Here is a 21,341-nt window from a genome sequence, read left to right as displayed (position 1 = left end):
TGCTCTCTTCTGCCAGTGAAGAGCTGACTCAGATAAGAACTGATCACAGTTAAATTAGGCTTCTGTGAGGGAATGTCGGGCTGGAGGGACTTCCCTTTATGTTCACCATTGATTAGACCGGTGGAAATTCTTATCCTGAAGGCACTCTAGGCCAGGATCCTGAGGAACTCTGCATGTATTAGAAAGGAGAAGCGCTGACTGCGTTAAATGTCTGATGATGCTGCACAGGGAACACGAGACGGGACACCATCACTGTCATCTGCTCACTTTGAGAATCCCGGGAGTTACATTTAGCCCATTTCCTCCCCTCCTCAGTGTTGGATCCTTCTTCTGTTGATCTACATAGGAAAACCTACATACTTGTTTTTGTTCAAAAAAAAAAAAAGGCAAACATTCCCCAACTGTCTTTCCCCTGACTCAGACACTGAATGTATGCAAAATTCCCAAATGACTTGAAATGGAAGATTTCACTCCTTTGACTTTTTATTTAGGTTAAGTGGTTGATTATGGTTTTCTTGTCAGGCAGGGGGGTTTTGCAATTGATTGATCGGATGGATGATGGACAGAGGTGATGTATTAGAGTTATTGGGTACTTCCGTGCCTTTGAGTGAGGTGATTGTTTGCCATTATGTAATCTACAACAATCACACCCGCTTTCCAAAAAAACTGTGGCTTTTCCAAAAATCTCAGAGGCTTTGCATAGTATATCAGTATATAAATCTGATGTAAAAAAATGTAAGAGCATGGCTTTGAGGAAGGCTAATGTTTTTTATGCTTTATTTTAAATTGTGATAAAAAACATATAACACAATATCTACCATCTTATCAATTTTTAAATATAGTGTTCAGTAGTGTTAAGTGTTTTCACATTGTTTTCTCACTATAGGCTAATGGTATTGAGGAGGTCCTAGTCTAGAAATAACTGCATACAATGTGACAGAGATTGTGAACATGTTGTTAAAAAAAAAAGATTCTGGAACTGAAACTAAAATTAAATCAGTGGAAAAGGAAGAAGCTAGAGCAAGAAGGACATTCCAAGGGCTTCCCTGGTGGCGCAGTGGTTGAGAGTCCGCCTGCCGATGCAGAGGATACGGGTTCATGCCCCGGTCCGGGAAGATCCCACATGCCGCTGAGCAGCTGGGCCCGTGAGCCATGGCCGCTGAGCCTGTGCGTCCGGAGCCTGTGCTCTGCAACGAGAGAGGCCACAACAGTGAGAGGCCCGTGTACTGGGGAAAAAAAAAAAAAAAAGAAGGACATTCCAAAATTGTCCCCAAAATCAAAGTCCAATGTTTCAAAGGAAGATTGATATGTATTGAATCACATGAGTATATATTCTATATAATCTGTGTCTGAATTGTGAAGGGCAAAAATATACAAATCATTTATTTGTTGGCTTCACTTTTACTTAGTGGGGAGATCAACATTATGATGATCTGGAACAGAACTGACTTTTGGGGGCCGTTTTTTAATAAAACCAAATCACCAGTAACTATTCGATTGTAAAACCAGATAACCTTAAACTGCCAAATAATGTTTCTTGACTCTTTCTTAGTGACATGTTGAATCCAAATAAACTCCGGAGTAGGGTTGCAGACCATATGGCTTCCATTTGCAATTCTGTGAGAGTATGGTAAATAAACATTCTCTTTGTACTTCTAGAAATTATTTTAAAAGGTAATAGTTTTATAACTGTTTATTTTTGGTTTAGAGCTTGAGTTCTTATCCTGGCCCTGCCATCAGCAAGCCCATGTGATGAGTATTGAGTTCTGAGCATCATCTTTCGACCTCCATGGCAAGGTTGATGCACCAAACTGTTACTGAGCACAGGTTCACGTGCTCAGTGCACAGTGAGGCCAAACAACACTGAAAAGTCAGAGTTTGGAGCAGAGAAAGGTTTATTACAGGGCCATGCAAAGTGACAGGTGGCTCATGCTCAAAAAACCTGGAATTCCCCCCAAAGGGTTTCAGCAAAGCATTTTGAAAGGCAAGGTGAGGGAGGGGGCATGGTTAGTTGTTGCAAACTTCTTGGTATTGGAATCCTTTTCCAGCTGTTCTTGCAGCTGTCCAAGTCGGTCAGGTCATGATGTTCCTGTAAACCTCCAACAAGACAAATGTTATTCTCTGTTCTGCAACTTTTTATCTCTATATGAAAGGAAAAATGTTATACGTTTAAAAGTCAGAGCCTTGAGAATGGGCTATCCTGTATATTTCAGGCTATAGGCGACATTCTTTTACAAAAGGTGCATAGCTAGCATGACTAAGCACAGGTAACAGAGTACAAAGGTTAAAGTAAAAGAAACAGATCTAATATGGAGTCAGATTTGTTCTTCCCTATTACAAAACTACCTCTGAAATTCCTTCCTCCTTAACCTCCCTAACTCTGGAAGTACCAGTGTTCAAGTTATCTTAGATAACAAAACAGTGCACAAGGTCTGGCCATGTGGTAAGCACTCATTCTGTGTTAGCTGTTATTACCATTTCCCAAGTCAACGAATATTTATTGAATGACTGGTATTTGATCTTGCAGAAAATATGGGAGGCCAAGAGTAGTGATGCCTACAATTCTAGTTAGGGACATTTAATCTAAGTAATTTTTCACTAATATCATTTGTTCTTTCTCCTAAAAGCACATAAGTAGTGGAAGGATGGTATTGTTACCTTTGTGAGGCTGAGAGCTAGCACTTCTCTTTTGGATGTGGAAATAGAGGTTTTTGCAGACTATAGTATAGCCTAGTGGATTCGTGAAGCTCAGAACTTAAAGTGTTCGGTATACAGATTTTTCTGTTGCTACATTCTTTATTAATAATATTTACTCTTGTCTGCTCACATTTACTAATAACACATGGACACTGAAAAGCATACTTCTGGGCTTAACATTTGTAACGGTTGGATGAAATTTGCTCATAATGGTCAAAACACTAGGGCTTCTTTCCTTAGTTAAAAAAAGGAAGTGAGAAAGGCATGTTAAACACAACAGAAATCTGTTCTAAAGGAAAATTCAGATCTGAACCCCTTAGGTGGAATGGTTTGATAAAGGTTAAACAAACCTTCTCTCACTCTTGTGGGACTTTAAAGTAAATTTCATCTAAATTCTTGTCAGCTTCCCTGTACAGCTGTCCCTAAACATCTGCCATGGCTGCTCGGTATGGCAGCTTCCCCCTTTCACAGTTTACACATGCTTGTGTAAACTATTTATTTGTAATACATAATTGGTGGAAAAGTGTAGACTTGGTTTTTAACTACATCGACTCAGGGTGGACTGGAAGAAAGCTCTATTTAACTTCATGGAATGGGAGTAGTTGGTTTAAGGCTTGTTAGATTTGCAACCCCATTTATTTTCCAGCAACTGTTGATGTAAAGGGGTGTTTAAAAATCTATTTAGGTTCTTGTAGCTTGGGGTAATTTGGGGAGTTGTGCTTGGCCTCTCAATCCAGGACTGGGTTTGAGAACCCTGCCTGGTAGACTGCGCTGCTGAGGAAAATGACTCTTTTGAAGCCATGGAAAAGTGAGGCAGCTCAAAGCCTGGGGAGGCTGTGGTCATAGTAGTCATGCAGAGCAAATTATGTGACCCTTGAGAGAGGTGGCCCTCCATTGACCTGGAAAGATCAATCTTCCAGGGTCTTGACTCTGTTGGCAGAATAAATGCTTCTGTAAAGAGTGAGATCCAAGTCAGGTTGTTGGAAAACTGGTGAACATTAGTCCTTGGGAGCAAAGAGGGAGTCTAGCTGTCAGGGTGACTGATGGTCTTGCCACACGTGAATACTTCCTGGAGAAATCAGGTCAAATGGTTCCACCACCAAGAGGTGAAGGTTTCTTCATTCTGTGTTGGGGGCAGGTAACTGAGAACCCAGCCAGGTTCATCCTGTGGGGATGGAGGTCATCCCATCCCTAACAGAGGGGAGCTCAATTCTTAGTACCAGATACTCAGAGCTATTCTCCCTGGGTCAATATCCTGGGAACATCTCAAGGGCAGCAGAAGGGCTCTGTGAAGTGTCTCTTCCATGAACCATTCTTCTTGGGGGTCTTTTTATTTTATATGCTACTACCCTTCTCAATATAATTGCCCTTGTTGCCCTAGTCCAGTTGCAACCTCAGCATTAATTGACATCTTACTCCTGATGCTAATTCTTTGTTTGGGAGCCTGTCCTGTGTCTTGTAGGATGTTTAGCAGCATCCCTGGCCCAAGCCCACCAAATGCTAGTGGCACCTCTCTCCTCATTGTGACAATGAAAAATGTCTGCAGACACTGCCAAATGTACCCTGGGGACAAAATTGTCCCCAGTTGAGAACCACTGCTCTAATCCCATGGTTTCATAAGACATTTATAGTTTATCCAACAGCAAATATTGGGCACCTGTTACGTGCCAAACACTAGGTTTGGTGTGGGACAAGAATGATGACCCTAAGATATAGTCCCTTCCTTCACATAGTTTATAGTCCAGCTGGGAGAGCAGATATTAATCAAATGGCCTTACTAAAATATAATTAAAATGGTAATAACTGTGATGAAAGAATGTTCTGGGTACTCTGAGGACCAATAACAAGAAGCCACAGCTAGTCTTGGGGATCGGAGAAATGTGCCTGGAGGGATACAGAAGCTGTGGTGACTGTGAACGTGCTTCCTGATGGAGATGGGGCTGGGAAGAGTTAAACTCAGGGGCAACAGCATGTACAAAGTGCCTGGGGCAGGAGGTGATCTGCCAGGAACAAGAAAAAGGCCAGTGTGGCTAAATGCAGAGTGGTTAGAGATGAGTCCAGAAAAGAAGCGAGGGCCAGATTCAGCAGAACCTTCTCAGGCATGTTAACAGTTTTGGTCTTTATTATCCTGAAAGCACAGGAAATGTGCCCTCAGTGGCACCCTCATTCTCATCAGCTGTGAGTGAACTTTAATCTGTTCCAGCTCCAAAGTCCTGGATTTGAATTTGCTGCATTCTTATAACATTCACATTCTTTCTTTCTTTTTTCTTTTTTTTTTTTTCACTGTCTTTTTGAACCTACTACATTTGACTGCTTTCCCACTTCTGGCTCTCAGGTACCAAAATGATACGAGGGTCCCAAGAAGCGGGGTGAGGGGATGTCCCAGGAAACCATTTCATTAGCCACGCCCACCACTTTGGGTCCTAATTCTTCCAAAATTGTGATGTGCAGCAGTATTGACAGAGATGAAGAAAGTAGCAGTTTAGCATTTCTCAGGGTGACTCCACTGACCAGCCTTGTCCATGTGTGCTTAGTAGCTCTTCTCCAAAGATAGGACCTACCCTTGGCCTTTTGGCTCCATTCTAGGTAGCAGAGTTCTTGTCAAGCCAGCTCTGAGGCACTGAGTGTTCGCACCTAGTCCTTTTACAAGTGCTTTGGGATAGTAACCCTGCCCTGGACCTAATATGTTAGGCTAAGGTTGGTTATACTGAAAATTACTATCTAGGTGCTCCGAGGTTCTTTGACAACTCCTTCCATGTGGATCTACAGAAATGTTACAAATATCTCATTCTTCTCAGGAAATATGTTTTCTTTAGTGAACGTGAAGACCCCACTGACACATGATTCTGCATCCTTGGGCTTCTCAGTTGAGATGGAGGGAAGTTGATGCTTAGCTCTCCTTCATGACCTGTTCTTAGGAAGACTCTGGGTAGTCCCGTGTGGGGATTGAACCTGTGACCTTGGTCTCATTAGCACTGGGTACTAATCCAAGCAATGTCGGTATAAACCCATGAATCAGTAACAAATAACCTTAATGGAGAGTATGGGAGAGCTGAAGGAAGCCAATTTGCATTTATGCCTTGTTTGCTAAGGCACAGTTGTCAGTGATGACAATGTGAGGAGACGTGACTGACAAGATTTCTGGATTGTCAGCAAACTTCGAGACTGCATTTCTTGACCTACATGTGAGCTGTTTTAAATCCTGGCCAATTTTTTTTGTTGCTTATTCCCAAATCATCTTCTTTGCCTTCTCCTGTATTCTTTACCTCTCACCATAGTGTGTTCATCTTCCATAAGTTAACCTGCCTTTTCATCTCTTCTAGGATTGCTGCCTAGAATACCTTTTTTTAAAGAGTCTCTCACCCATTCCCAGATGTATTTTTTCTTCATTTCTTGCCCACGTATTCCCTTCCCCATCTTCATCTGCCCATTCCCCAGCTTTCATGCGGTGACACATATAGTATCACGCCGTTGGAGAGAGTTAAGCGTGTATCTCTTTTCTTATTAGATTCATTTAGCAATGCTGTACCGTGCATAATAGTTAGGGATCAGTGCTGCTGCCTTCTTACATTGGAGGGGGGGGGCATTTAGCCAAACACATAGGCCTTTCCAGAACTGTCTTCTGGAACTCATGACCTGCTTTGTCCAGAATAAGACCAGATCCCATGTGTAATTTTGGAAAAATTTGGAGTTGAATAAATTCTCCCAGAAGTCCTCCAATAGTCTTTAGGATGTTTTATCATTTTCACATCTTTCTTTGGTGATTAGGTTCTTTGGGAGGAGGGAAACCTGATACCCCCGTTACCTTGTTTTGGTCCCAGAGCTCTGTGTACCTCACCCTTCCTCGGCTCTCCCAAGGATGCACTTCCTAACATTACCAACACTTATCACAGTGGGGAAGGGAGGTACTGAGGGATGCTCCCCCATATTCTGCTTTCCTGATGCCTGATTTTACTATGTAGAATACTCTTTTTCTTGAAGGAGACCCACTTTTAAAGGGGCACAGCAATTGGGATGGCTGAAAGGATGTTAACTTTTGGAAATAGGACAGACCACAGGGACTTAACACAGCAGTAAATATGGGTTGTTTCAGAACACACTAAGCTAAGGGCTCAGAGAACACAATTCCCTTCAACTGCATTTTGCCCCCTAACTATTGGAATGAACACTGTTAAAAAGAATTGTTCCATCTGAAACTATTTGGATTCTTTTTTCTTTCAGGCAGTTATGCAAGAGTAAATGCCATTACTTGGAAAAGGCTCTTTTTTGCTTTTTCTTTCTTCATTTTTAAAAAATCTTGAGCATAAGTGAACACTAATGTATTTACTGTTTGGTTTCTGTCAGCGAGGCCCACCAGAGAAAAATTGAAATCATGCATTTTTCTGGAACATTTTCCCAGACAGCCAAGCATAGAAGCAAATTATATCCACTCCATACATTTTTTTTTCTCTTACCCCATGATGAATTTCTTTCTCCAGAGGGAAAAGTGATTTTTAAAAGACTTGAACAACATGCTAATCTTCCTTCTTATAGCCCCTGGTTGAATTACCCCTGAATTTGAAGCATTTACTGATGAAATAATACTTGACATTAACCACTGTTGTATGGAAATATTTCTAGCACCTGGGGAGAAAATAAAGGAGGGTGTTCATAACACTGCTGCTGTGTGGCCTGAATCTTCCATTTTTCTCAGGACCAACTTGAATTATACTTGCTCCATGCTGACTGACTTTTCTCCTGAGAGACCACTCTTGGACAACAGAAAGATGTGCACAACTGGAAAAATTGAGAATTTACAGTATTATTATATAGAAAAATATTGGGTTTGGGTAACATTCTGCTTGGCTGGTTGGCAGAGCCAACTGGAGGCTTTGGTTTGGGACTTGGTCCTTGTTCAGAATGACAGAAGTTGATATCATATCCTTGTCAATGAAATACTCTTTTGCTTGTAAAACCCTGCTTAGGCTTGGGGCTCAAGTAGACAAGCAGAATTTTCCAGAGAGGTGTGAAATATGAACTTGGTTTTAGGTTTTACACCTCAGAATATTTTTGATTTGGCAAACTGCTTTTGATCATTGACTAAGTAAAAACAGATAATAAAAACTATGAAAATATAAGGATGATCATTTAACATTAATAAGGTTCTTCCCCTCATACCAGTCTATGTAGCTCATAGGACTGTGAAAATTCTCTATTTGCCTTTTTTTTTTTAATGAGAAAAGAAAATATACAGCACACTATAGAACATTCAGCTTTTTCTTCAGTTGGAGCATGGAGATGTGTTTATATGACAAATATTGAAGCAGTTTCTTCAGGGATAAGTCTCAGCTTAGTTGAAATGAGAAAACATACCCCGTGATATGGTGATGAATAATGAACCAGTCTCAAGAATCTTGGGATTAGCCCTCACCTCCAAAGCTTTCCAGGCAGCTGTTTGACCTGTCTGAGCCACAATATCTAGCTTGGACTCAACCAGTGTTTCCCCAACAAAATATTGTTTCTTCTCCTGCTGGTGGTGGTATGGGGAGGGGGTAGGAATGGGGAGGAAATTCATGATCAAATACATTTTAGAAATAGCGCATATACTATCCCTTGGGATCACAATTTACATAGTATGTCTGTGCATGCAATGAGAATTTCTGAATCCTGACCAAGTACCAAGGAACTTTATTTCTCCTAGTGTAAGTAGACAATAAATACAGATTGTCCTTTCCTAGGGAGTTAAAAAAGCAGGGCAAATTATTAGAGGCGACTAAGGAAGGGAGATGGGGAAAGTTTATTTTGGAGCATAGTAAAGGCTCCAAGAAGTTCTAAATTAAGAAATCCATTTAGCTTTGTTCAACCAGCATTTCCTAAAATGTTTTTTAGTTGCATACCTATTTTCATATCATAGAATGATGTGTCATAGGACACAGTTTGGGAAATGGTGTACTATTTCTCCAAGGTGTCTAGGTTTAATGACTATAATTCCTGATTTGTCCAATGCTCATTTTCATCCTCTCCCTGGAGCACGTTGTGAAGTACACTGTCTAGACAGTGTACATTGGCAAGACAAGTTTCACTCGACAAAAATTGATTGAAGTTTTGCCTTTTCAAGTTAGATACTGTAAAAAAGAAGAAACAAGGGAGCTTACTGTCCAGTATGTAATTTACAAACACACATAAGTAACTTTTTTTTTTTTAATGTTGAGGCTTCTGTTAATTTATTTTTATTTTTGGCTGTGTTGGGTCTTCGTTTCTGTGCAAGGGCTTTCTCTAGTTGTGGCAAGCGGGGGCCACTCTTCATCGCAGTGTGTGGGCCTCTCACTGTCGTGGCCTCTCTTGTTGCGGAGCACAGGCTCCATACACGCAGGCTCAGTAGTTGTGGCTCACGGGCCTAGTTGCTCCACGGCATGTGGGATCTTCCCAGACCAGGGTTCGAACCCATGTCCCCTGCATTGGCAGGCAGATTCTCAACCACTGAGCCACCAGGGAAGCCCACACATAAGTAACTTTGATACAAGGAAGGCAGTGCTATCAGGAGGTGCATATGGATAAGCTACAGACAGTTTAAGGCAGTGGTTCTCAGAGTCCTGGTCGTCCCAAGATGAGCATCTCCTGCGAACTTGTTAGGAAAGAAATTCTCAGCCCCTACCCCAGACCAACGGATCCAGAATCTCTATGGTGGGGCCCTGCAATGTGAGCTTTAGCAAGTCCTACCTTGTTTCCGACATTTGCTAAAGTTTAAGAATCTCAGCTTTAGAGGTGGAGCTCACTTTTGGATGGGGGTGGGTATCTCCAGGATTGCTTCAAAAGGTATGTGGCATTTTAGCTAAATCTAAGAAGATGGAAAAGAATTATAGGCACGAACAAGTAGAGACCTGTATTATAAAGGAAGCAATAGCAACGAGACAAATTCACAGTAGAGATCTGAGGTCTAATTTTAGCTTTTTTACTGGTGAGCTGTGTGACCTTGTCCAAATTACATAACCTCTCTCGGTGTGTTTCCTCAACTCTAAAACTGGGTTGTTGGATGAGACAATTTTATGATCCTTGTGTCTGTAAAACTCATTGGGTCTCCATGCTTCTGGTTTAGTATATCATAATGTCATCTGAGTAATGGCATGACATGAATTATTTGTGACGCAAATGCTTAGTATATTATCCTGTACACTCTCTAGCTACAATGATTTGTATTAAGAAAACTACACAGTAAACATTTTTTCTACTTTTCAGGCAGCCATTAGCATCAGCCAGAGAGTAAAACTTTATTCCCAAGTGTGTCATACAGCCAGTCTATAACTGATTTCAGGAGCAAGGACCCAGAACATAAAGTAGTGCCATGAGGATGGTAATTTAAGCCATATTGAAATATGCTGCTCTGGAAGATAGGGCTTAGCAGTATCTGGCTGTGCTGGAGCTCATCATTGCAAGGAGAAATCCTGCTAGAACTTGTCAGGAATTAAAGGCCAAATCTGAGGAGTAGGTCCCTAATGCAGCTATAGTTTCCTAAGTTTGAAAGTGTACACTCAGGATTTGGGAATGAGTTACAGAGCCTTGGCAAGAACCCATAGCCTATGTTACCATGCAAAAGACCCCTCCCTGACTCTGACTCCAACCCATGGCAGGAGCCTGGGTCTGTGGAAAGGTTATCTTTCCTATTAGGGATGGACTACCCCATGGATTGTCTTCCTCTTGACCCCTTATCCTCAGCCCAGTTTTCAGTTATTTTCTACTTTGTCTCAGTTCTTCTGAACACCGTAATAATTATAGCACCAGTACATATTTGTGAAACATTTACTGTGTGCCAGACACAGTTGTAAGCCTGTTTCATGAGAGTGGGAACTGGTATAATCCCTGTTTTAAAGATAAGGAAACTGAGACTTAAAAAGCTTTATGTGTTACCCCAAGGTCACCCAGCCAGTAAGTAGCAAACTTCTATTCAAGTCAGATATCTCTGACCTTTGGGTCTCATGGAGTGATCCTTTGCTTTTCATAAAGAGGACATCCTTTCCTTTCCCTTCAATGTGGCTTCTCTTGTTGGAAAAAAAAAAAAATGTCAGCGTAGGTTGTAAATTTCGTCCATTATCCCTCTCTTGTGACTCACAGATTTTGCTGTTTCTAAAAACTGCCTTAGTTAATGATATTAATAGCCAGCAGTTGTATACTTACCAAGTGCCATGGACTATTTTAAGTGCTTTACATTTATTAACTCAAATCCGATTTGGTAGGCAGTATCATTCTCATTGTGTAGTCGAAGAAACTGAGGCACAGACAGGTTAAATAGCTTGCCCAAGGTCACACAGCTACTAAAGAGCAGTGCTAGGGACGTCCCTGGTGGCGCAGTGGTTAAGAATCCACCTGCCAATGCAGGGGACATGGGTTCGAACTCTGGTCTAGGAAGATCCCACATGCTGTGGAGCAACTAAGCCCGTGCGCCACAACTACTGAGCCTGCGCTCTAGAGCCCATGAGCTACAACTACTGAGCCCGTGAGCCACAACTACTGAAGCCCGCGTGCCTAAAGCCCGTGCTCCGCAACAAGAGAAGCCACCGCAATGAGAAGCCCACGCACCGCAATGAAGAATAGCCCCCCACTCTCCGCAACTAGAGAAAGCCTGTGTGTAGCAACGAAGACCCAACACAACCATAAATACATACATATATACATACATACATACATACATACATTTATTAAAAAAAAAATAAAGAGCAGTGCTGGGATTCAAACCCAGGCAGTCATGCACCAGAGTGTGTGTTCTAGAACCAGTGTGCACGGAGCGTTTGTGTAGGTTTCAGACACAGTCACAGCACACCTGAGCCGTGACTGACCTTCCCTTTGCAGTTCGAACATAAGGCATCTTCGTGAAGGATGCCTGTAAAGGGGCGGCCCTTCAGAGACTGACTTTGTTCTTTGTTTCACAGGCTGTCATAGCACATTCCCCAAGCATCATCTCTGGCTTACAAAACCCTTTGAAAATCTGTAAGATACGAAGAGATGGAGTAAAAATAGAATGCTTTTCTAAGATGCTGTTTCTACTGTTCAGATATCCCAGCTGTTTAAAGAGGCCAGCTTACTGATGGCAAAATACAGCTTCCCCAGGTTACCTAAGCAAGTAGAGGCACTCCGGGACTCCACTGAGTCAAGGCACTCCCAGAGCGGTGGGCTTTGTAAGAGGTGTTCATTACCCTGAGGTCTGTGGTATTTTTTCATCCCTGGAAAGAAAATCCGCATGCCCTTCTACATCCCAGGCTAAGAGCCCCTCTATCTGAGTGGGCAGGGCCGGATGGTGAGGCATGCTGGACTGCTTCTAGAAAATAAATGTCTCGAAGATTGATGACTTGATGATCTCTTTGGAGATTATATCAAAAATTATTGATTATGTTACTAAGTCGTAGAAAATAGGCTCTGAGGTTGGGAGCTAAGTGCTTTCTTTAAAATAATCCAGAAGCAGTAAAATAAATCAATGTGCAGAGCTTCTCAAACACCATCAACTATCATATTGGCTTCACAAATAGCTTGGCTTCAATGTGGAAAAAGCAGGACTCTTTTTTTAAGAAAACATCTTAACAGTCATCTTGGCATACTAAAAAAAAGGAAGCCAAAAACTAATTCTAGTACTTACTTTGCAGAATTTTAAAGGATATCTCACTTCTAGCACTTATTTTCTAAATTGATGGAGAAAACTTCAAGGTTTTGAAATAATTTGTGCCATATAAGACTTTTTTTTTTTCAAAAATAAATATACCAAAACCTCATGAGATATTTTTTGGTTTTAACAACTGAAGCCTACAAGCTCAGTCCTGCTCAGGTTTTTTGGAGTTAAATCCAAATTTCAGAGCACAATAATACAATTCCATTTCAGCGTGGTTTGAAGTCTTTTCATTTGCATTTAAGACCATTGATTCTGCTTTATAAGAAAAGTATTCCAGCAGTGTATCTTGCTGAAAGAAAAACTCAGTATGCAAAAGTACTGATATTCAAATAGTTAACATGAATGATGTTTTTCATATTATGACAGCATTCTGTGTTTTGAAGGATTCACCAGAAGGATTTGTAAAAGTAACTGTTCCCCAGGGCACTTCAATGTTTACTTATAAACAGTTAACTACTTAGAGGAGGCAGTAACACCGGGGAGACTAATAAGATGTCAGAAAACAAAGATGGCTGCAAAATGTTGATAAACCACAGCTCTAAAATTGTAATATAACTCAAAGGAGAACTAATTCAATTGACACACATTTCCATTTGGTATCAGCTCGAACCTGGGAGATCTGAGACCTCATGTTAGGGAATCTCGTCCTCTTTATGGGCCTCAGTTTCCTCATCTGTAAACTCAAGAGATTGAAACAGATGTTCTTTAAGGCTCCTTTGAATCAGTATAATTTCTTGATTCTGTTTCCTGAAGTAAGATGTGCTTATTTTGGGGATTTGGAACCTGAGCATGTTAAAGGCTTCTGGGCCTCTGTTTACTTCTGTACCTTAATATTCTGTTCAGCAAACCAGTATTGTATGCCTCCTACGTGGTATGTGTTTGGTGGTACATGCTGGACTGCATGCTGGGAATAGAGTGGTGCCCAAGTTCGGCTCATCCCATCAGGTTTCCTTCAATCTGGGCTTAGGGTGGGGATGGGGGACAGACTAAGAAAACTTCAATTGAACTAAATTTACCATTGAAATGGGTTTCTTCTCTGGTGATCAAAGAGTCCAGACTCCTTGGGCTAAGTATTGGTGAAACCCCAGGAGTGCCCTGGGTGTAGACTAGTGAGTGGGAAATGAGGCAGAAACTTGCTTTGTATTTCCCTGGAGATGCTGGGAGTAACCTGTTTGCTACCTTAAGAGAGTGCACATGCCTTCAGTCATCCCCTTGTAAAAACCTTGTCTCCTTCCACTGTGTTCATAGTGCACCTAAAAATACCTCTTCTGCTTTGGAGCATTCTCAGATGATGAAATAAAAGAATCTTATGAGTCATACGGGTTCTTATCAAAGCTTCTGCTGGTTTCTATCTGTGGTCTCTACAGAGGCTCTGTCACTCCCACCTTTCAGCTGAGTGTCCTCCACGGAGAGTCACCTCCAGTCACTCTGGTCCCCTGGGGTTCACTCTCCTGAACCTTCTGTATCCAAGCTGCTGCTTTGCGCAGAACTTAGCACATGGGACATTTCCAAAGGACAGCCAGCCAGAGGAACTGCATGTGAAATTAACTTCTTTTATAAAAAGTCATCCCATCTTTCTGCTTTCATTTTTATTGTCTATTCTGCTTACAAAATCCGTATAGTAAACTGTACTCTTTCTACCCATCTACTCAGTGCTTCCTTGGTACTTCACCAGGTGACAGCAGCAAGGCATATTTCCTCCTCAGTTGGAACCAAGCAAATGCAGGCTCGGAATTTCACTTATGAGAGTCTCCTGTAAGGCAGAGTTGGGGGTGGGGGGGAATGAGAAAGTGCATGGGGTGTGGAGAGAGTCTGCTACTAGGAAAATGAGGTTTCATGTTCTCATCTAAAAAAGGTATAATAGGGCTTCCCTGGTGGCGCAGTGGTTGAGAATCCGCCTGCCGATGCAGCGGACACAGGTTCGTGCCCTGGTCTGGGAAGATCCCACATGCCGCAGAGCAGCTAGGCCCGTGAGCCATGGCGGCTGAGCCTGCGCGTCCGGAGCCTGTGCTCTGCAATGGGAGAGGCCACAACAGTGAGAGGCCCGCGTACCGCAAAAATAAATAAATAAAAATAAAAAAAATAAATAAAAAAATAAAAAAGGTATAATAGCATGTGCGTTGCCAACCTTGAATATTTGTATAAACTACAAAGATATCTTTGTAGATGCTAAACTTCCATATGGGATTTTTTAGCTTGCAGCCAGTGATTGCATTAGTTTAAACCCAGAATGGAGATCATCAAATAGAGAGGATGTGTGGGTTTTATGCTTTTCCATCAATGATAAATACTGACTAGTTCTACAGAATGAAATTATGTCATATGTGCTTCTAGGGAACCTGATTATTTCATTCTTGCTTATAGATAATTTAGGAAGAATGGTGGTGTGATAGGAAAAAGCATGGCTTTTAGAGCAAGAAAGACCAGGGTTCGAGATCCTACTCTGCTACTTACCAGCTGGGAGACATTGGTTGGGCCAGTGTTCCAACCAAGTGGGTTAACTTTTCTAACTTTCAGTTTTCTAACATGGAGTTGGGTGAAATTGTACTTAGGGTGTTGTGAGGATTAAATGTAACAAAAGGGCTAAGTCACAGTGTGCCGGCTAAAGGATTCATTTCCTATCTCCTCTTCTCTCCCATTCTGTTTCCTATAGAAGAGGCGGAGAGAGGAAATGGGAGGTTCTGGTGAATATGTCTTGGTGGAAGAACTAATACATTTGGTTGTTCTAAAAATCTGAGTCATCATGGTATAAATAGGCTTAGCTCTTCCCTGTTAAATAGCATTTCCCTTCTCTATTTTTAAAGCACTTGACAGATTTTAGAGTTAAAATAGGAAAATGTTTTGATAATCTACATAGTCAGAGCTGTGGTGACTTGGAAATTTAATAGTAGCTGATAAAAATAATTGGAAGCAATTCCTTCAGTTACTCTTAAGAAAATAAATCTCTTGTCATTCTTTAAATTTTTCTTGCACAAAATCTTTCTTACCTCCCTTGTCCTTAGTGGCACGGTCCACTTGTGAATATCACTTAGCTCATGCAACTCCTTAGGGATGGTCCTTCCTGCTTTGTTACATGATGTTTTGTTCATCCTCATGGTAGTAGATTATGCCTTAATTTTGATCAGTTTAAAAGTCAACACAACAGAAGATGGTGATACCTTGAAAACATTTCTTTAAAGATCATAGTTATAAAAGTAATTACACAACCATAGATGAGCAATGTTAACTGAAGAAATATTAGAAAATGCAAAGATGCCCCCAAACCCACAACACAGTTAATTCAATTTAAATGTAAAAATGCAGTTGTATATATAAATGTTTAAATAATAATAGAATGATATCACATATACATACTGTTTTATGATTTTTTTATTTAGCATTACATCTTACTTCATCGGAAAATATACATCTTTTAATCATTATTTATTTTTTTATCATTCTTTTTAATGGCTTCATAGTATTTTGTTTTATGAAATGTGCCACAAATTAATTGCTTCTCTATTGATAAGCAGTTAATATCATTTCAATATTTTGTATTTTAAACTGTGCTCTAAATGTACAATTGTCTAATTATTTCCATAGGATAATTGCCTAGAAGGTAATTTTATGTCAGAGGTAAATGCACTTTTTAAGGCTTCCAGAACGTATTTCTAAATTGACCTTCAGAATGCAAGAAATCTACCAATGAACAATGCTATCAGCAGTGTAAAAGTGTCATTTAAAAAAATCAAATAAGATAAATTTAAATCCTAGTGGTTTTGAATTCCTTGTCATCTAGTAGTGGTAAGGAGTCTAATTTTTTTCTCATATTGATGTTTTAGTAAAAATATTTTATAATAAAGTTTTTAAAAAGCACTCTTTCATAACAATTATTTCCTGTTCCTTCTCCCATGTTCCTCTAGGTTAATGTATCTTTTCTCTCTCTCTTTTTCCCCCTCCAGGATGGAAGTATGATGTGATGGATATAACTATGGGATACTGTGTAGGTACACGGCCTCCCTCTTGCCTCATCCTCCTGCTTCTCAAGCTTTTAGCCACTGTCTCTCAGGGGCTGCCGGGGACCGGGCCCCTTGGTTTCCACTTCACACATTCCATTTATAATGCTACCGTGTATGAGAACTCGGCAGCAAGGACCTACGTCAACAGCCAGAGTAGAATGGGCATCACCTTAATAGATCTGTCCTGGGATATCAAATACAGAATAGTGTCTGGAGATGAAGAAGGCTTCTTCAAAGCAGAGGAAGTCATCATTGCAGATTTCTGTTTTCTCAGAATAAGAACTAAAGGTGGCAATTCTGCCATATTGAATAGGGAAATTCAGGACAATTATTTATTGATAGTAAAAGGTTCTGTTCGAGGAGAAGATTTGGAAGCATGGGCTAAAGTGAGCATACAGGTTTTAGATATGAATGATCTGAGACCCTTATTTTCACCCACAACCTACTCTGTTACAATCGCAGAAAGCACACCTTTAAGGACTAGTGTTGCCCAGGTGACAGCAACAGATGCAGATATTGGTTCCAATGGAGAATTCTACTACTACTTTAAGAACAAAGTTGATCTCTTTTCAGTTCACCCCACGAGTGGTGTCATCTCTTTAAGTGGACGATTAAATTATGATGAAAAGAATAGGTATGATCTGGAAATTTTGGCTGTGGACCGGGGGATGAAGCTCTATGGAAACAATGGAGTGAGCAGTACTGCAAAGCTTTACGTTCACGTTGAACGAATAAATGAGCACGCTCCGACTCTCCACGTGGTCACTCACATTCCTTTCTCACTGGACAAAGAGCCCATATATGCACTGGTGACAGTGGATGACCTAGATGAAGGAGCCAATGGAGAGATTGAGTCTGTTTCCATTGTGGCTGGGGATCCTTTAGATCAGTTCTTCCTGACTAAGGAAGGAAAGTGGATGAATGAGTACAGTATTAAGAAGAAGAAGCAGGTTGACTGGGAGAGCTTTCCCTATGGCTACAATCTCACTCTTCAAGCCAAAGACAAGGGGTCACCTCAGAAATTTTCAGCAGTAAAGATAGTCCACATTGCCAACCCCAAAAGAGACACTGTCCCAGTTAGGTTTGAAAAAGAAACATACGATGTGAGCATTAGTGAATTTTCCCCTCCTGGTGTCGTGGTTGCTATAGTAAAATTAAGTCCTGAACCTCTAGATGTGGAATACAAATTATACCCTGGAGAGGATGCACAGTACTTCAAAATTAATCCTCGGTCAGGTCTGATCGTCACAGCACAGCCACTGAATACCATTAAGAAGGAGGTTTATAAACTAGGGGTGACAAATAAAGAAGGAGATTTAAAAGCACAAGTCACCATCAGCATAGAAGATGCGAATGATCACACCCCAGAATTTCAGCAGCCACTGTATGATGCTTTTGTGAATGAAAGTGTTCCAGTGGGAACAAATGTTTTGACAGTTTCAGCTTCTGATAAGGATAAAGGAGAAAATGGGTACATCACCTATAGTATTGCCAGCTTGAATTTGTTACCATTTGCCATTAACCAGTTTACAGGTGTTATTAGCACAACTGAAGAATTGGATTTTGAATCCTCGCCAGAAACATACAGGTTCATCGTCAGAGCCTCTGACTGGGGTTCGCCATACCGCCATGAAAGTGAGGTCAATGTGACTATTCGAATAGGAAATGTCAATGACAACAGCCCTCTCTTTGAAAAAGTGGCTTGCCAGGGAATTATTTCCTATGACTTTCCAGTTGGGAGCCATATCACAGCTGTCTCAGCAATCGATATCGATGAACTGGAACTTGTAAAGTACAAAATCATCTCTGGAAATGAACTTGGTTTCTTTTATTTAAACCCAGACTCTGGTGTTTTGCAGCTTAAAAAGTCACTGATGAATCCTGGAATCAAAAATGGAAATTTTGCCCTTAGGATTACAGCCACCGATGGGGAGAATTTTGCGGATCCTATGTCTGTTAACATTTCAGTCCTGCATGGGAAGGTGTCTTCAAAGAACTTCAGTTGCCGAGAAACTCGCGTGGCTCAGAAGCTGGCAGAGAAACTACTCATTAAGGCCAAAGCAAATGGGAAGCTGAATCTGGAAGATGGATTTCTTGACTTTTATTCAATTAATAGGCAGGGGCCACATTTTGACAAGTCATTTCCTTCTGATGTGGCCGTGAAGGAGAATCTGCCAGTTGGTGCTAACATCCTGAAGATTAAAGCCTATGATGCCGACTCTGGCTTCAATGGAAAGGTGCTATTTACAATATCCGATGGGAATACGGATAGTTGTTTTAATATTGATATGGAGACCGGGCAGCTTCAAGTCCTTATGCCCATGGATCGAGAACACAGAGACCTCTATCTCCTTAATATCACTATCTATGACTTAGGTAATCCACAAAAGTCCTCGTGGAGGTTGCTCACCATCAATGTGGAGGATGCTAATGACAACAGCCCAATTTTTCTTCAAGACAGTTACTCAGTTAACATTCTTGAAAGTTCAAGTATTGGCACTGAGATTATTCAAGTGGAAGCCAGAGACAAAGACTTGGGTTCTAACGGTGAAGTGACTTACTCAGTCTTGACAGATACACAGCAGTTTGCCGTCAATAGCTCCACTGGAATCGTGTATGTAGCTGATCAGTTGGACCGGGAATCCAAAGCAAACTACTCTTTAAAAATAGAAGCCAGAGACAAGGCAGAAAGTGGCCAGCAGCTGTTTTCGGTTGTCACCCTGAAGGTTTTCTTGGATGATGTCAATGACTGCTCCCCGGCTTTCATTCCCAGTAGCTATAGTGTGAAGGTTCTTGAAGATCTCCCCATTGGCACTGTCATTGCTTGGCTGGAGACCCATGACCCAGACCTGGGACTGGGAGGTCAAGTGCGCTATTCTTTGATCAATGATTATAATGGGAGATTTGAAATAGATAAAGCAAGTGGCACCATCCGCCTGAGCAAAGAGCTCGACTATGAAAAGCAACAGTTCTATAACCTCACTGTTCGGGCCAAAGACAAAGGGCGGCCTGTCTCTCTGTCATCCGTTTCCTTTGTTGAGGTGGAAGTGGTGGACGTCAATGAAAACCTCCATACTCCCTATTTCCCAGACTTTGCTGTTGTTGGATCTGTAAAAGAAAACTCACGGATTGGAACAAGTGTGCTGCAGGTTACTGCCCATGATGAGGACTCTGGGAGGGATGGAGAGATCCAGTACTCCATCAGGGATGGCAGTGGTCTTGGAAGGTTCAACATAGATGACGAGAGTGGTAAGTTTCATATTTTGTGCCAGAATTGTTGTTTCTCTTCTCACGAATTGTCAACATTGGAAAAATGAATGGCTATTCTTGCACTCAAACGGAATGACAAATGAGGTTGCATTTGGTGCAGAGGTGATGCAAGTAAAAGCTTTTCCGTAGAATGCATTGACTTGTAAGAAGACCCGTTTATACAGTGATAGCCAGTGGTTTTCAGTGGGAGTCCCTGGTTTTTGTTTTTCTTGTTCAGCATTGCCATCACCAGGTTATCTTTCAATAAGTGTAAATAATTGTCACCTCTGTTGAGTGCACTTCTGACCTTCCCTAAATTAAGGGCCCTGATAAAGTAAATTACATTTGAATTGGCTTTAAATTAGAAGTGTGAAATGGATTTTCAAATGGATCTTATATACCAGTGTTTCCCTTTATAGTAAGGCTTTTCTAAAGTGATATTGCATTAGTTGCTTGGTCTCTTGTGTTTCCCAGGCACATCTGGCACTTGAATGACAGGCATTTGCACTGTATCGGCCCCATTAATGCATGGAGGCAACCTTCTACAAATGTTTTCATGATAGACTAGAGGAGGCATGTTGTGGCTTTTATTTATTTAAAAAATGGTTTTAAGATTTTATCTGTAAGGTTTTACCTTTTACAGAAACACTTTAAAATATGGGACAAAATAGTCCCAATATTTTCATTGTCCTCTACCTGTTTATTTATACACTGTCATAGATACAGGTATAGATTTTATTTCTATTCTTATTATTGTCATTATTTGCCTTTAAATGTACAGGTGCTTGGACACCTGCTTGTGTGTGTGTGTGTGTGTGTGTGTGTTCCTTGATCAACACAGTGCCTTTTTCTAGTCTTCTCTAGATGGTACACATCTCAAGACAGGGACTATGTCTTCTCTATTCCTGTGTGAATGGTACTATTAGTACTTTACAGTTTGGGGGCACATTTGTATCCAGTAAATCATTTTCTACAACACTCACAGGGTGTTTTGTTCCCAGTAATGATGATGACGATGATGATGAAGAAAACAGATAGTGGGAACTTGTCATCATAGGGATACTAGTTGTACATTAATTATACTAGAAAAAGGGTTTGAAAAAGTATTAAATACTGGATAGGAGTTACAAAACTGTGTATACTGTCAAAAATTTAGACTGTAAATTTTTTGTATAAATGGTTTCTCATTTTGGCTAGTATAAATTATAAAATTGATCTCCATAGCCATAATGAAGGAAAAGGTAAATGTCAAGAAAACTGGGTTCTGATGTAGCCCTATACTCTATCTTATTATATATAACTTGTCATTTGATTAGAATATATTTTTACCTTTGAAGTACAAAATGAGAAAGAAAAAGTAGTAACCTTTACTGGGTGTCTATTCTATGCTAATACTTTACTATTAATAATAATGACTTCATTGAGTACTTGCAATAGGCAACACACCATATGAAGTGTTTTAGAGTCGGGTCTTATTTAATTCTCCCAACAGCTCCTCCAAAACTAATACTCATGAACTGATGTTCAGAGAAGATACATAACTTGGAGCCTGGTTTCAAGTTTAGCTCTGAGTAACTGCAGTATACACTGCTGTCTCCCATCTAAAGACAAGTATGTGCTTCCTTGCATGTTCCTAGATACACATGAATTTGATGTTGATCTAAAATCTGTAAGGCAATAAAGTGTTAAATGGGTTTCAAAGTCCTTACAATCCTGGGCTTGTTGGCTGATGGCACCAGCCATTAATCATCTTCCTTCTTCCT

General features: G+C 40.8%; 1 protein-coding gene across 2 annotated transcripts in view; it reads left to right on the top strand.

Moving 5' to 3' along the window:
* FAT3 (FAT atypical cadherin 3) overlaps window positions 1-21,341 on the top strand; it is a gene marked incomplete at its 3' end in the record, with an annotated part of 712,901 nt that overhangs the window by 118,387 nt on the left and 573,173 nt on the right. For both annotated transcript variants that reach the window (XM_082629104.1, XM_082629105.1), the window contains exon 3: window positions 16,273-19,578. In XM_082629104.1, the coding sequence (XP_082485230.1) occupies window positions 16,290-19,578 (3,289 nt within the window). In that variant the 5' untranslated portion in view covers window positions 16,273-16,289. The remainder of the gene's footprint in view (window positions 1-16,272; window positions 19,579-21,341) is intronic.

Source organism: Mesoplodon mirus (genome assembly GCF_964341445.2).
Source record: "Mesoplodon mirus genome assembly, chromosome: 7".
Lineage (NCBI taxonomy): Eukaryota > Metazoa > Chordata > Mammalia > Artiodactyla > Ziphiidae > Mesoplodon > Mesoplodon mirus.
The sequence above is the reverse complement of the archived record's forward strand: the minus strand, read 5'-3'. Positions and strand labels throughout refer to the sequence as shown.